At 34.7% G+C, this 15,840-nt stretch overlaps 2 protein-coding genes across 3 annotated transcripts; one reads left to right on the plus strand and one right to left on the minus strand.

Moving 5' to 3' along the window:
• Positions 1-37: 37 nt before the first annotated feature.
• LOC100646517 (methanethiol oxidase) lies at positions 38-3,864 on the minus strand. Its single transcript, XM_012316542.3, has 9 exons — positions 3,705-3,864; positions 3,395-3,509; positions 3,088-3,251; positions 1,984-2,163; positions 1,352-1,655; positions 940-1,200; positions 517-850; positions 227-349; positions 38-146 (listed from the first exon to the last, which is right to left on the minus strand). Exons 2-9 carry the CDS (start codon positions 3,408-3,410, stop codon positions 98-100), a joined length of 1,431 nt encoding a protein of 476 aa, XP_012171932.1. The 5' UTR covers positions 3,411-3,509; positions 3,705-3,864; the 3' UTR covers positions 38-97.
• Positions 3,865-3,998: 134 nt separating this feature from the next.
• LOC100646878 lies at positions 3,999-7,701 on the plus strand. 2 transcript variants are annotated; one of them, XM_020866713.2, is made up of 5 exons: positions 3,999-4,807; positions 5,403-6,936; positions 7,075-7,197; positions 7,278-7,425; positions 7,503-7,701. In XM_020866713.2, the coding sequence occupies exons 2-5, from the start codon at positions 5,859-5,861 to the stop codon at positions 7,591-7,593; spliced, it is 1,440 nt and encodes a 479-aa protein (XP_020722372.2). In that variant the 5' UTR covers positions 3,999-4,807; positions 5,403-5,858; the 3' UTR covers positions 7,594-7,701. The 2 variants fall into 2 exon arrangements, with proteins under 2 accessions (XP_020722372.2, XP_012171933.2); XM_012316543.3 differs by having other exon boundaries at positions 3,999-4,802.
• The last annotated feature ends 8,139 nt before the right edge of the window (positions 7,702-15,840 follow it).

Consider the following 15,840-nt stretch of genomic DNA (forward strand, 5'->3'; position numbering starts at 1 on the left):
AGTATTTCAATGTATTAGAAGATTATATATACCACTGTTAAGCATCTAAAATATTGTTTATTAAAATGAAAATATATATTGTCGATCAACGAGTAGATTAATCTTTCGCCAGCCATATATCTGATGTACAGTCACCTCCTGGATAACTGAAAAAGAAAATTATAATTATTATTTTGAAATTACATTGAAAAATAGGAAATGTCAAATAATATAATAAGACTCAAACCGCATCTCGTGTGCAAGTAAAATGTCATTTTTGTCTGTGCCAAAGTCCACCAAAAATTGTTCATCGAGTTTCAAGCCTCCATTTTGAACATCAACATCTAGCTTGACCATGGTCGAACCATTTCTAGAATCGTATAAACGTATGTATGCAAGATATACGGTAACTCATAAAAGTATTTCAACTTACAATAGAAAAATTTTATGTATATATTGCATGTTATATTTTATATCATATTTTGTATACAATTAATTAGAAACGATTGAAGGAACTTAAGGAAAGTATGCACATACTTGACATGTTCAGGATAAAATTGCTGATCCCATGGTTTGAAAATTGAAGTAGTCACATATAGACGTGTCCCATCGAGACTTAATTGAAGCATCTGCGGTGATCCGTCGAGTCTCCGGCCTTTGACATAAACTGGATTCGGTTGGCTACTTAGTTCCTCGTCTCCAATTACACGAACTTTCGAATCACTTAAAATTGAGCCTCCAAGAAATATTTGTCCGGTTAACTTCGGATTATCTATGTCAGAAATATCATATTGTCTAACATCTCCATGAAACCAATTCGATAGGTAGAGATACTTGTCGTCCAGACTGATCAAAATGTCCGTTATCATTCCTATATATGAAAACAATAAATTAGAATGATACATTACGAATAATTCTGTACTTTAAAGGTGAGTCTCCTGCTAGTTGACTTAAGCTTACCTTCCATCTCTGGAAACATCCATCCTTCCACTTTTTTCGGAGGAACTTGAATAACTTTCTTTGCAGCCCATTCGCCGTTCGGCGTTTTGTAAAACTTATATACGTTTGAAGAAATCGCACATCCGACGAGTCCCTCGTTAGCTTTTGGGTCATGAAGAAATCGTATTTCAAGTGGCGCGATTCCATCATCGCCCAAATTCAAAACTTGCTTTAACTTTCTTTCGTTCCACGAATAGAAATTCAAGCTTCTGCCATAAAGTGCTATAAAAAGGAAAAATCGAACGAGATTTCAATTAAAATTGCTTTTAGATTATACTATTATAACAATAAGGAAGTAGAAGATACATAATATGACTTAAAATACTATTCGACATAAGAAAATGAAAAAAAAGTGTAAGATACAGTAACTAACCAGGATTGGAGCTGTTATCCGGAGAGAAGCCTTTTTTAAAAATTCTAGGTACGCTCCATTCACTCGCAACAAGTGTATCGTGATACGGTTGATACCAAAAATCGTAACCGAACGCTGCTTTTTTTTCTCCCATGGTCCATGTGGCTTTCACTTCGAGCGTTTCAGAATCGATACAGAGAAAATCACCAGTAGCGTCTCCATTCGATTTGCCTAGCGTAGAAATTAAAATTTCTCCGGTTGGCGAACAGTGACTTGTGTGCAATGTCGATACTCCGTATTTGTGTACCTCCGTTGGACTCAGTACCTAGTCAAGAAGAATACAAACAATACGTATCATTATATCACACATTTACTTCGAAAGTATCATAACTTAAAATAATTCAGCCCTGTATTAAAAGAACGCCAAGTTTCTAAACTTGATTTTCTCAGGAATGAAGCTTCTAACGCGATTTTATGCGCTATTTTCTTGATTCTCGTTTTATTTATAATGTCATCTTCTTTAGAAAATTTCTAACTAAATTTGCAACGATTTGCAATCTAATGTATGTAAATGGAATTTTCGGTTAATTATATACTTATACGTACAATAATATATGTACATATATTTATATAAACATACAAAATAGTCAAACCTTTTTGATTGTTGGAGTCCGTTCATTGGTTGTATCGATAAAGTAGGCGCGATCAGACACCAGACAAGGAAGTACCAAGATGTTCCGTTTTCGTGGTACATCGTGGCAACTGCTACAGATATTCCATCCGGAATGATGCAATTCGTCGCCAATGTAGGGCATTCGCAATTTGTGAACGATCTATGAAATATGAATATTTTGGGTGAACAAGATTTAACGCGCATAGAATAACTGTAAAATCATATCATCGTTCGTATCATTCGTATTATGACTATTTTATCTATTCCAATTTCAAATAAAAAGCGCTTAATCCTTCTAATACAACAAAGGACCTTTTAGTATTTTTGCATTTAGAAATATACAGCTAAAAATCTGAAGTAAAAAATAATAAAATTCTAAAAATAAATTGGAAAGATTGGAGTTTTCAAATACGAAAGATTGCGTACCTCGTATCATATTCGTACATATCTCACTCATATCATATCATATGCAAATATTTCATTTTAAAAGGTTACAGATACATTTTATAAATGTTATTGCGACAGAAATAACTTTCGATAAGATACCATTTTGGCTTTATGATCTCGTGATGTGAATATATTTGAAAAATTAATACAATTCGTTTCTTCGCAATTGCAAACCATAATTTTTCAGATTTCTTTTTTTTTTTATTATAGTAAAATAACTACTTGCAACTCTTGATTTTCAGCTTTTTTAATTCCCACATTCAAACAATGATATTTAAATAGCGAATGTATATAGTAGTATATGTAATAAATAGTAAAATACTTTATTGCTGTATATCTTAATGGATCATAAATTTATAGTTCTGATGGAAATTTACACTTATGATTCTATAAAAAGCTAGTAAGTTGTTTCTTCTCATTATTAATTCATCATTAATTGTATATTTCAATCGAATTGTGTACTTAATCATCGAATACTTAATTAATACTTAATCAATAGAATACTTAAATAGCGTTATTACAAGTCGATTAAAATATTTGCATAGTAGTGAGCCGTGGCATATTCGCGGAACTACTGTATTAAGCTATTATAAGTAGTGTAATTGCATAACTAAATTCTATGTAACGCTCATCGTACCTTACAATAATCGGGACTATCTGGATCTACGTCAACGGTGCACAGGACATCGGATTTATTTTGATCCGTATGAACACAGGCGACGTATATCAATTTCTCACGTGGCCCTTCGAGCATCGCTGCACTAGGCGACCTATAGCCTGGACCGTCGCAACTCTTGCAACCTATGTGCAACGTTCGTTAAATTAATGTCAGAAGTCTCTATTTCACGTGTATCTAAATCAAAACTGTGCCACTGTACGTATACTTGTATCTTTAGAGCCACGAACTCTAATTATTATGAAACAGAATAATGTAACAACTATACCTTCGTCCTTCGGCATTCTGCTGGCGTTTGCTCGATTTCGTCCGATGATCGATGTCAAATGACGCGGAAATTATTAATTTCGTTAAATGACAATTAACAGATCAAAGAGCCGAAACTAGAAAGACAAGATTGAAAATGAGAGAGAAAAAAAAACAATTAGAACGATAGAACAGAGAAAAAGTTGGTTGAAAAGATAAAAAGTTATATTCTAATAATGGTAAAAAAGAAACGTGTGACTGTTTGCAAATTGAAAAAGAATTAATTTTCATATGTCAATAATACGCAGTTGGTCGAATATTTATGCACGTACAATGTAGACGTTTTCGACTTGATCGTAAGCAAGGCCGTACTGGACTGATCCCTCAAGAACATTTAGAGTTGAGTGAAAGATAGCGGTACTGGAATTCTCCACTTATTATCATCAGAGAGAAAATCCCTCTCTGTTATATGATGATATACTGTATATGGCTTTATAGGTCTTATTGTCCCACGAGTTTCAATATCGCTAATGGAAGATAAATCTACATGATTCAATTATTTAATCGCCATTTGAGACATAATATGACGCAAGAAAGTAACGAGTATACTATGAATCGTGATAACCGAAGAATCTGTCTGATGAAACCCATTCCAAATTATTAGAAATAATAATCTTTCAAAAAGAGATATAAGAGTGATACGAAACGAAAGGACAATAAGCTCATAATTAGTTAATAAACATAAAACTTGAATAAATTACGATTTAGACTCTTCAACATTTTAATTGAATAATCAATTGGATAACAGGCTTCAGCTTAGTAATAAACGGATCAAGCTTGAAAATTACAAAGAGCGTTTTAAGTTAATTAATTGGAAAAAGTCTGGTCCTTTCAAGCGCAGTGATAGTTCTAAATCTAATCTTCGTTGTTTCACACATACACATGTGCTCAGTTTTAAATGACAAAGTACTGTTCATCTAATATCCAAATGAGGAGGTTATTAATATCTAACGTTAAAAAATGGATTTAACTGGTGTTCATCATATGGCAAAGCAATGTTTATACATATATCAAATATGTAAATTGGTGAATGATTATAAATAGTTATCAATGATAATTAACCAATTTTGTTATTAAAATCAAAATTCTTTTCTTTATTACCTCGCCTACGTTGTTATATGATTCATATTTAACGCGCTAAAATTAACGTTAGGGGGAGCCACAAGGTACATAAAGTTCTTAAAATCAGCGCTACGAGGAGCCACAAGGTATATAAAGTTCTTAAAATTAACGCTACTAGGAGCCACAAGGTATAAACAGCATACCGTTCAAAATATAACGAATTCTTTTTGTTTGGATTAAATAATATTGATTACTTTTTTCGAGGGATATCAAAACAGTGATTTTATATGCAAAAATTAACTGAAAATGTAAGGTATTGTATGTTATAAAAAATTAAGTTTGAAAATCCCATAGATCTATGTGCATCTAACTAAATTGTAATCTCACAGCTAAAGGTTCTTTTTTTTATTTTATTTCTAATTTTTAATATTTTTGTATTAAAAATTGACAATATTGAAGATAATCAGTTGCTTATTATCATTCTTACTACATTTAAAATAAAATACCTGTTGATAACGTATGCTTGAATATCAAATGATTTTGTATTATACAAATATTATACGTGCAGGATATAATGATTTTGTCCTAATTTTATTTGTCTTATTTTGTATTATTATATTATCACTGTAAATTTAACATTAGTCCAGTGGTTAATGTATTTATAGAACACAATGTACAGTTGCTTATCAATTTATGTTCAATACAACATAAGAACAATAACAAGGGCTACTGTTAATTAGATATAAAGGAGATTTTGTAGAAAAACAAGACAAAACATAGCAATTATGATGCAAATCATATATTGTATGATAAACATTGATCTATAGAGTTGAAAATTGTTATAAATAAATAAAAGAAGTTCGATAAGTTGTTGCATAGTAACATATCTTGTTTAAATATTATTTCAGATAACAAAAAAAAGGTAGCAGAAGAGTTTAATGAATTAATGGATTGTTCTTATATCGATTCATATAAAAAAAAAGTTTTAAAAGAATAGAATTATCAAGCGAGTGATAAGGTAATACTAAGGACAACTCATATGTTATAGAATTATTATATATTTCTATTAGAAACATTTTTGAGGTTTGTAAATTCTTTATGAGCCCTAAAATTTTTACCGATATATTCTTCTGCAAAACTTAATGAATCAGAAGAACAGCAGTATTAAAAATATCAGAATATAAATATTGAAACCACCAAGTAAATTGACTGTCAGAGAAAATACTTGAACAAAATCAAAAGAAAATAATAAAGTATCATTATTACTTTACAGTAAGAAATTACAATCAAAGTTACATACATCTGATAATACTGTAAATGAAAATTGCAGCTTATTAAATCATAATAGTATATCCTCGTTTGATATGAGGTATACCTTAAAAAGAGTTTCAAAATCAAAGATGGGATTAAAATCTCCAAAATTACGCTCAAAATCTAAAAGTCCAATATCAAAAAGAGTTTCAAGATCAAAGATGGGATTAAAATCTCCGAAATTACGCTCAAAATCTAGAAATCCAATATTACTAAAATCAAAGATTCCTACTATTACAGATTTGCATTGTACTAGTAACAAAAGGAGCTCACAACTAGAAAACAATAAAAATATACTTATGAGCAAAATGTTAAGAAAAAATGCATTTAAATTAAAAAAACCTATAGTATTACTGAGAAGACTTTCTGACATTATTAAAGTTACATCATCTTCATCACTACCTAGGATAAGCATACGTATAAATGATCAATTTAGCAATAGTAATATAAATATTTCACAGAAGATATTTGATACCATATTTAATCATTCTCAGACTATAAGTCATAATAAACTTAAACAAATAAATATACCATATAAGTCGCAAACGAGTTTTCCCGAAACATCTCCGCATAATAAAATGATTAGAACATTTGATAATGTAAGTACAGCATTTGTAGAACCCTTTACATCTTCTACACCAAAGGAGAAAGGAATATTTAATAGAACGAATAATAAACGTAATACAAAACAGATCTATAATGCGGACACAACTTACGAATTAAACGAACAATGCAGTACATTAAACGTTCAAAAAAGTATTGCATCGACAACAGAAGAACAACAAGAGGAAGTAAAGATAAAAGATGATACTTATGAACTTATTGAACCTAAGACTCCAAATTTACGGAAGAAATTATACAAAAAACAAGGAACTGAGTATGAAAATTTTGATCAAAAAATACGGAAGACGGATGCCAAAGTACGTTTTGTAAACTGTTCGTTGGATTATAAATATAATTCATCTTTAGCAGATCAACATAAGCAGAAAAAACATAATAGTGTTAAGAATAATTCATCTAAAAACAGTTCAAAAAAGAATATTATGAAGTCGTTTACTAGAGATTTTCGTAAAAAACCAAATTCCATTCCCGAAATTGTAGTAACAACACCATCCCGCAATCAAATTCCAGGTAATCTATCAATTGCTGTCGAAAATATTTTATGTTATAAAGAACATTCTTTATTTAAGATATTTCGTTATTGTTACGCAAAATTATAAACCAACTAAAACCTAAAACAAAGCAATATAAATATCTGTATTATTGTAGATTCAAAGCCTGCTACAACAAAGAAAGTTCCAAATTTCGCAAAAATCCATAAGAAAATATTCGCCAAAGCAGAGTCTATTATTGATGCAAAGAAACGAGTAATAGACAGATACACTGAACTGAGTAATATATCCATATCCATAAATAAGCTTTATAATACATATCAAATATGTATCTTTAAATATGCGATTATTATCTTCTAGCCACAAGAAATGAAAAGACTAACTCACGGGGTGAAAATCAGTTATCTAATACATTAAATAAAAATACTTACAATCGATTTGAATTAAAAATAAGAAAATTGGAAGCTACCGATTGTATCATGAGAAATAATACTTTACGAGTAACAAGGTAAAGTTATTAAAATTATGAAAATTATAAAATAGAGAATAGTATACCAGTATTTCTTAAACTTTTTTTAATTGTAGAAACAAAGAACAAAGCAGAGCCGTTTTGAAGGGTGTACGAACAAACCGACGTTTTGAACTTCAGATGAATTTTAGGAATATGAACCAATAAGATAAATATAATTATGTTAGGTAATTTATATTATCATAAGAGAAGCTCTTGTACTATTTATTTCATTATGCTCTCTAATATTAATAAATGAATAATAAATGAATGTAACATATGTCTATAACTATATATTTTCCTTTCATGTTCTCTTTTACCTTTGTAAGCTCTAATAAGCTCGATTCTATCTTTTCATTTTCTTTCTTTTTTCATTAATGTTAGACGGGCTAGAAAATGAACGCGTCTCTTAAAAAGGCCAAAGACTTAAGTTTAAGTGTAATCCAATACGGTAAAAACAGTAACAATCGCCGGTCTAATAGTTTTACCGAGTCGAGTTGATTTAGGATAAATCAAACGAGAAAATGCAACAATGGTTTTGTGGAACTTAAAAAGAGAATCTAATAATTAATATAGAAATTTATCGTACGAATCAACAAAAAGTCTTGTATAATTCGAGGTAGTTCACACTTGCAGATACTACTATTCATAACTGGTGAAGGACGACTTCCCGCGGAACGCGATAAATCGTCGGACAGTGTACTTTGATGGGCGGAAACAAAATTATTATTTTGCGAATTTCTGTTTGCTCGAAAATATGATAGTCGTGATGTTTTTACATTCTCGATTTAAAACGGGAATTCTGAATGGCTTACTTTTATCACAGCCACCGCGGCTTCAAATTGCGTGGCACTATTGTCGAAGACGGCTTTATCTTATAATAATATATTTTATAATCTTACCCTATAATAGTATTTTCTGCTAGTATCTTATAATAGTGCCTTCTCTATCTTTCGTAGAACATTATTCTGCCTGCACGAATGATAACGAGTATGTGACGTTTTCCTTTAAAGTCAGACCATGTTTAATGTTTGTGATCCGCTTGTCTTTAACCTTGTATAAGGATTAAGGAACCAAATGTAACGAACTTCTAACTTTAAGCGGCCTATACCGAATGTATTGTTGAAATCGATGAAAATCGAACTCAAGTTTGTAACATAAAGTTACTATTGAATTAGTTTCACTTATTCACCTCTAGATGGTTGTATGGTCTGTCTGTCTGCCTTTATTTTGTCTACTTTCTCCTTTCTTTCTCTCTTCACTTCTTTTGAATTTTCTCCTTTCTCCCCCCTCTTGTCATCATATTTCTTTTTATACTTTAGATAATCCCTTTTTTATTTTCTTTCATTCCTTTTTCCTTTTTTTCATTCTTTTTCTTAGCTTCATTCTCTTTTCTTTCCTTTCCCTAGGAGTAGTTCGTTCAATGCACGACCCTTAAGCAAAAAGCAAAACATTTAAATTTCTTATAAATATTTAACCTACAACTGTCATAGTTTATTCACTAAGGAAATGTTTCTACAGTGTAATATTTCAATTTTTCGCGCCGGCTTCAATCGAAAAGAAACCGCGTTGCCTCAGCCAATGAGCAGACAGCTAGGTGAGCATTTGGCGGCTCGGTACAAAGTATTATTTGAATGTCAAAAAGTATGACATTTACACGTGTTATCGCGTTTGAAGGGCATGATTTCCACAACGTAGTAATCCTTCAGCTTTCATAAACCAGGTTCGTTTAACTAATACACGTTTATTTAATAATTCATCAGATAATGTTATATCAAAATTAAATAATTTCTTTAACTCGTTTTGTTCGTGTTTCATTGGTCTCCTACTGGACTGTTAGAATCATCAATAGTTTGCATCGTAACTTTTGACGCAGATAAAATTTGAGTTTGATATAATTAGTAATTGTGTATACTTTTGTACAGATCATTGATTGATTGTGAAGATCCCTTTATTTATGCTGACATCGCATCCCTTTTATAACCTTTGCTCTTTCCTCTACCCATTTCTCACTCATCTCCCTCATTTCTACACCCCGCCCACCCCCCATTCTTTTTGATTATAAAACATGAATTTATGCCGAACTAAAAATTATCACCTATTTGCTTTCTATCTATTAATCAATTTTATTTAATGAAATAAAATTACGATTACGTAAAAATTATGACACGTTTCAAATCCATAAATATTATTCGTTCAAATCATATTAGCTCCCAGGTGTTTAATTTCTACGAGTATCTTCATGTTCCAATTCGACGAATTAGTTGTTTACTCAGAACATAATATGTTTACTACTACAATCATATCCTTTCCAAAGTTTAATGATTTTTTTTGCACGCTCGACTTACCGAGGTCCATCCTTTTGCTCACTCCTTACTGACCATAATTTGGTAGGCAAACCGCGACGTGAGGTGTTATTCTTGTATCGAGAATCGGAGCGATTAGATGTGTTTAGTGTCACTCTCAGATGGGTTTCTATCTTTCTATTACGTATTATGATGTTTTTGTAACCATTCTTTTACCGCTCAAACGTTATTGTCAACTTCGTTTAATCAACGTACGTTTCTATTCAATAATTTATTATAATTGAGTATCGAAAAAAGAGGGGAGTGTACGCTTTGTTACGCTGCGAGGCTTTAGTATGGGTCGCGTTTGTTACGCGACAACACATCTGCATTCAATCCCGCGCGGCGTGACAGCCAACGGTCTACGTGCCGTCCTTCGAACCTTCCATAGGCCTAAGGACCCACCATAAAGTGAAATCCTAACTGCATTGTTCGCACACATGGTTTGAGTCAATCCGTCTGCCAGAAAAGACTTTCTAATTCCAGAAGTGTTTTCAGCTGGTTCTTTAGAAGGGTCCTTGGGTTTATTACGTGCTCTTAAGAATTGCGGAGAAAGCAGGTAGTGGCCTAACGAAAAAGGCGGAGATCTCCCTAACGGAAAATCCGAGTCTCCCCATAAACAATGTCGCCTAGGATACAAGTTAGTAGGAGGCTTCTTCCTCTTATCTTCCTTCCCAACATTGGTCATAACCAATCAGCATCGCGGATCATTGCCCTCACTTTCCTAACTGAAAATGTAAGCAACGAATCCGCGTTCTTCGTTCAAAGGGCACACCCATACCGAGCTTTCCTCCGCATTCACATTAGAATAAAACTTTAGAGTTTGATCGTCTCTCACGGTGTCTAGAGTTCCTGCAATTCCTACAACTCTCACCGTTCCTACCTCTCTAAGAGTTTGATCGCTTCTCACGGTGCCTAGAGTTCCTGCATTCCTACAACTCTCACCGTTCCTATCTCTCCAAGAGTTTGATCGTCTCTCACCGTGCCTAGAGTTCCTGCATTTCCTACAACTCTCACCGTTCCTACCTCTCTAAAAGTTTGATCGCTTCTCACGGTGCCTAGAGTTCCTGCATTCCTACAACTCTCACCGTTCCTATCTCTCCAAGAGTTTGATCGTCTCTCACGGTGCCTAGAGTTCCTGCATTTCCTACAACTCTCACCGTTCCTACCTCTCTAAGAGTTTGATCGTCTCTCACGCTGCCTAGAGTTCCTGCAATCCTACAACTCTCACCGTTCCTATTTCTCCCAGAGTTTGATCTCCTCTCACGGTGCCTAGAGTTCCTGCATTTCCTACAACTCTCACCGTTCCTACCTCTCTAAGAGTTTGATCGTCTCTCACGGTGCCTAGAGTTCCTGCATTCCTACAACTCTCACCGTTCCTATCTCTCCAAGAGTTTGATCGTCTCTCACGGTGCCTAGAGTTCCTGCATTCCTACAACTCTCACCGTTCCTATCTCTCCAAGAGTTTGATCGTCTCTCACGGTGCCTAGAGTTCCTGCATTTCCTACAACTCTCACCGTTCCTACCTCTCTAAGAGTTTGATCGTCTCTTACGGTGTCTAGAGTTCCTGCAATTCCTACAACTCTCACCGTTCCTACCTCTCTAAGAGTTTGATCGCTTCTCACGGTGCCTAGAGTTCCTGCATTCCTACAACTCTCACCGTTCCTATCTCTCCAAGAGTTTGATCGTCTCTCACGGTGCCTAGAGTTCCTGCATTTCCTACAACTCTCACCGTTCCTACCTCTCTAAAAGTTTGATCGCTTCTCACGGTGCCTAGAGTTCCTGCATTCCTACAACTCTCACCGTTCCTATCTCTCCAAGAGTTTGATCGTCTCTCACGGTGCCTAGAGTTCCTGCATTTCCTACAACTCTCACCGTTCCTACCTCTCTAAGAGTTTGATCGTCTCTCACGCTGCCTAGAGTTCCTGCAATCCTACAACTCTCACCGTTCCTATTTCTCCAAGAGTTTGATCGTCTCTCACGGTGCCTAGAGTTCCTGCATTTCCTACAACTCTCACCGTTCCTACGTCTCTAAGAGTTTGATCGTCTCTCACGGTGCCTAGAGTTCCTGCATTTCCTACAACTCTCAGCGTTCCTACCTCTCTAAGAGTTTGATCGTCTCTTACGGTGCCTGGAGTTCCTGCATTCCCACAACTCTCACCGTTCCTATCTCTCCAAGTGTTTGATCGTCTCTCACGGTGCCTAGAGTTCCTGCATTTCCTACAACTCTCACCGTTCCTACCTCTCTAAGAGTTTGATCGTCTCTCACGGTGTCTAGAGTTCCTGCATTCCCTATAACTCTCACCGTTCCTATATCTCTTAGAGTTTCCTATAACTCTCAAAGTGCCTACACGGCCTAGAGTCTCCTAAGGCTCTCACATTATCCAGAACTCCTACAGTTCCCATAACTCTCAAGGGCCTAGAGCTCCTAAAGCTCTCCTTGTCTCATCCAAGAATAATCCATCTCTTCGTTATCTGTATCTTACTCAACGGCGTTACTACTTTGTGTGATTGTATAAAGTGTTGGAAATATACATTATTATAACTCTGTGACTCCCAGTGTTATACCGCATTAACCATTCCGATTATTCTAACCGAAATACGGGGATCGAACTATTTGTGGTGTCGATTATTCTAATCTAACGGGAATTTACGACTCCCGTTGACGCGTATTCTAACGACCGCGTCTCCCCGCGATAGCTCGAAAATACAGCGTTTTTGGTCGTCGCTCACGGTCCTACAATGTCGCAGGCGGATCGCCTTATCTGTCCGACGAGGGGCATACAATGTATCGGCGAGCGCATAGTTGTCGCCAAGCAGCGACTTCCAGAAACGCCGATTTCGGTGTGTTGTTTCATCTACAAAGAAAGCGGCATACGTGATCATAGGCGCGAACGGTAGCGTGATCCGAAAGTAGTGAGGGTCGTCTCCCTGAGAAGACCAAGAAATGATCTAAGGTCAAGTCAGTCCTTTTTGAAGATTCTAAGAGGACACGTCCTTAGGTCGGGTGTATAAAGCCGCTAAGCCGAACGAACACGTTGACATTGTTTATTACTGAATAATCCGTCACGCTTTATCATTATATTCATCGTTATTAAATACATAAACTATATCAATCTGTTAATAAATAAAACATCCTTACTTGTCCTTACTTTAGACCTATTTTAGATACTACAGAATTTATTATTTTGATTTTTTTATTGACTGATACGTCATATAATGGACATTCAAGACGAAATTTCACTTTGATTAGCGTTTGATTTTTATATAATTTCTTCTTTTTATATATTTCTTTTAATATCTTAGTCATTTCTTGTATAGATTATGACGAGAGAAACTTCCAGGCATTAGAGGGAGCTACTATGAAATTTAAATGGACGCTGGTGATAATTAACGATGAATCTGGAAGCCTTCCATGGTGATTTGGTGACTTTGATTTAATTTAGATTTTTCAATAGTTTTTAACAGTTTTGTATCACTTTTATATTGCTCTCTGAAGAACTCTCTATTATTTGTAATGCCTTGAGCTTTTATCTTTTAGTGCATTTGCTGATTACATTATTCTAATAGCGAATTAAACATACCACAATTTTTTAAGGTAAATGTTGACAAAAGGGGACCAAGACCCAATGATCTGGTCATATGTTGTCAAGAACACTTTCCTGACTAACATCCAGAAGGTTTTAGTCGCCGCTCGTTATTCTTGAAATGGTTATTAACAAAAATATATTACTACTATATACATCGCATTCTGCCTACACATAAATACATGCACGTGAGAGTTTTTATTTTAAAGGAAATATTACACGCGTTGCTCACTCGCTTATGAAAATCCAATCCAACCCAATACTAATTCCACATGCGAGCGAAGGGGGTTTAATTTTTGACTAAAAAACTTTTTTCTTAAAAATTCCTTACTTGTTTTCTTCGTTCATGTGGGGGATTGGTATTGAGTTGGACTAGGATTTTACGAATGTGTGGAGTGAACGAACGACGGATGCGGTGTTTCTTTACGTATATGTATATATACATACACTGTTTTTTAAAAATCTTTTTCTTGTTGATAAAAATTAATTTCTTTCGTTAATTAAAATTTTATTAAAAGTTAACAAAATATACCAAGGTCAAGGTCATTGGGTTTGCATCTCCTTTCGCCAACATTTATCGATCTCTTTTTGTGTTCATAATTCGTGGTAGATAAGCTTCAGCATCTCGAAGTCCTTCTTATACTTGTTCACTATTTTAAATAGTCACAAATACACCGAGATCGTGTGAGGAATTGCGACGCAACAACACACGCAAATATAAAAAATCTTCAACATTTAACCTTAAATCTTAAGCTTAAATTAAAAACCTATCCGATTCATTTTCCCGTGCGCCGTGATAGACTCGCGTGATTATCCCTTTTTCTTCGCTCTCCTTCTAATGAAATAAATTTAAACGAGCGTAACGAATGACGAGATTTACTATCCGGGTGTGAGGGGGATGAAAGCAAAGAAAAAGATGAAGAAAAAGAAGAAACGGAAGGATATACTCGTATAACGCGGGATGGGAAGACCGGATTACATTCGATGCGCGGAACAAGTCGGCCGTAATGAATCCGCAGTAGTTGCACGCGTTTTAAGTCAGACACCGTAATATTCCTACGCGGCCAGAGGCACGGTTTAACCGAAAGTTACGATACAATCAAGTAGGTGTGCGGTGGATGTGAGTTATTACCGACTCGTTCCACACCAAGCGTATCGCCAATTTGAGCTAGAGCTTTCTCACGTCTGCGTTATTCGAAAATTTTGTCGGAATTATAATAAAGATAGGTAACATCCGGGCATCGGCTGTTCGGGCTCCCGTAATAAACCGAACGGCTCTTCTCTCATAAAAATTATATTTGTCGAATGAGCTCGCCGTTCTAAGTGATTTTAAGCTTTTCCCGTTTATTTTAGACTGTTTGACGTCTGCTGTGCAAAATTTTTTAATTAATCTTGCTATGTTCTTCAAATTCTTTTCGACAAAATTATATTTTTCTAACGCGAAAAATATCTTCACACGTAATTTGTATAAAATCTGAGAAGAATCTTACTGGTATGCATGATCTTTTGATTCAAAGTTTCATATTTATGATCGTATAATTATTTGCATAATTATTTTGAAAATTGATCATCAGTTGATTAATCGCGATGCCATATAAAACATATAAAACTGAAAGCACACAATATAGAAATTGAAACTAAATGATGCGGAAAAACTAACGTTTGATGTATCGCGGCTGAAAGTATTAAGATATTCTAGCTTGTGACGTACGAGCGTGGCGGAAAGTTTGATCGATCGTCTCTCGGAGGCGATACGTTACAGGGAATTAACAATTACGCGATACTTCGCGACAAGCGCAAAAAAGTATCGCGATTAATCAAGTTCTCGCTTTATAAAATGCTCGCGCGTTCGAAAACTGGAACCTCAACCGACCATCATTTTCATAATCGCGCGTTTCTTTTGCAATCAAGAAAAGGGAAAAAGCGATAAATCATACTCTAACAAAATTTATTCTTATTTTCGTTGATCTTTTAGAAAATACGAAATTAAAGGAAATTCGTTTTTCTACCAGGAACGAAGTTCGGTACGAAAAATAATTTCGAATTAGAAATGTTTATCGTAACGAGAACTCTATCGTGTTATGCTCGCGGTTCTTTTTTCTTTAACATGAGAACCCTGTGAAAGTACCGAGAAACAGTTTGCGAAACGTTCATGGAAAATTAGGCGGAAGTAACGGGCCTAAACCCTCGTTTCCACACAAAAAAGATACCCTGTTTGGTTTCTCGTTTCTTTCTTCCTTTTCCCCTCTTTGCGATTTTTTCTTTTTCTTTCTTATTCATTTTATTGTAATTTCACAATTTGTTTGGTGAAACGCGATATTGTGAATAATGCTGCTCGTTATGTGAGTTTGTCGGTTGTTGACTCGCGTATTCGTTTGCTTTGATATAGCAGACTTTTATGGGCAGAGTCGGTGCATGGGGGCGGGGCAGGATACACGCAATAATTAAGAGTGCACAAACAAAAACAAGCACAGCTGAGTGTA

This window comes from Bombus terrestris, chromosome 14 (assembly GCF_910591885.1).
Source record: "Bombus terrestris chromosome 14, iyBomTerr1.2, whole genome shotgun sequence".
NCBI classification, from domain to species: domain Eukaryota; kingdom Metazoa; phylum Arthropoda; class Insecta; order Hymenoptera; family Apidae; genus Bombus; species Bombus terrestris.

What these genes read in the sequence shown, in the direction of transcription:
- LOC100646517 (XM_012316542.3), bottom strand. An exon ending in ATAGTCCCGATTATTGTAAG is followed by an intron (nt 2,164 to 3,087) that starts GTACGATGAGCG and finishes CATATTTCATAG; the next exon opens with ATCGTTCACAAATTGCGAAT. An exon ending in GATGTTTCCAGAGATGGAAG is followed by an intron (nt 851 to 939) that starts GTAAGCTTAAGT and finishes TTTCATATATAG; the next exon opens with GAATGATAACGGACATTTTG.
- LOC100646878 (XM_020866713.2), top strand. Translation starts at nt 5,859, where the DNA reads ATGAGGTATACCTTAAAAAGAGTTTCAAAATCAAAGATGGGATTAAAA. An exon ending in ATCCCGCAATCAAATTCCAG is followed by an intron (nt 6,937 to 7,074) that starts GTAATCTATCAA and finishes GTATTATTGTAG; the next exon opens with ATTCAAAGCCTGCTACAACA. An exon ending in AATACTTTACGAGTAACAAG is followed by an intron (nt 7,426 to 7,502) that starts GTAAAGTTATTA and finishes TTTTAATTGTAG; the next exon opens with AAACAAAGAACAAAGCAGAG.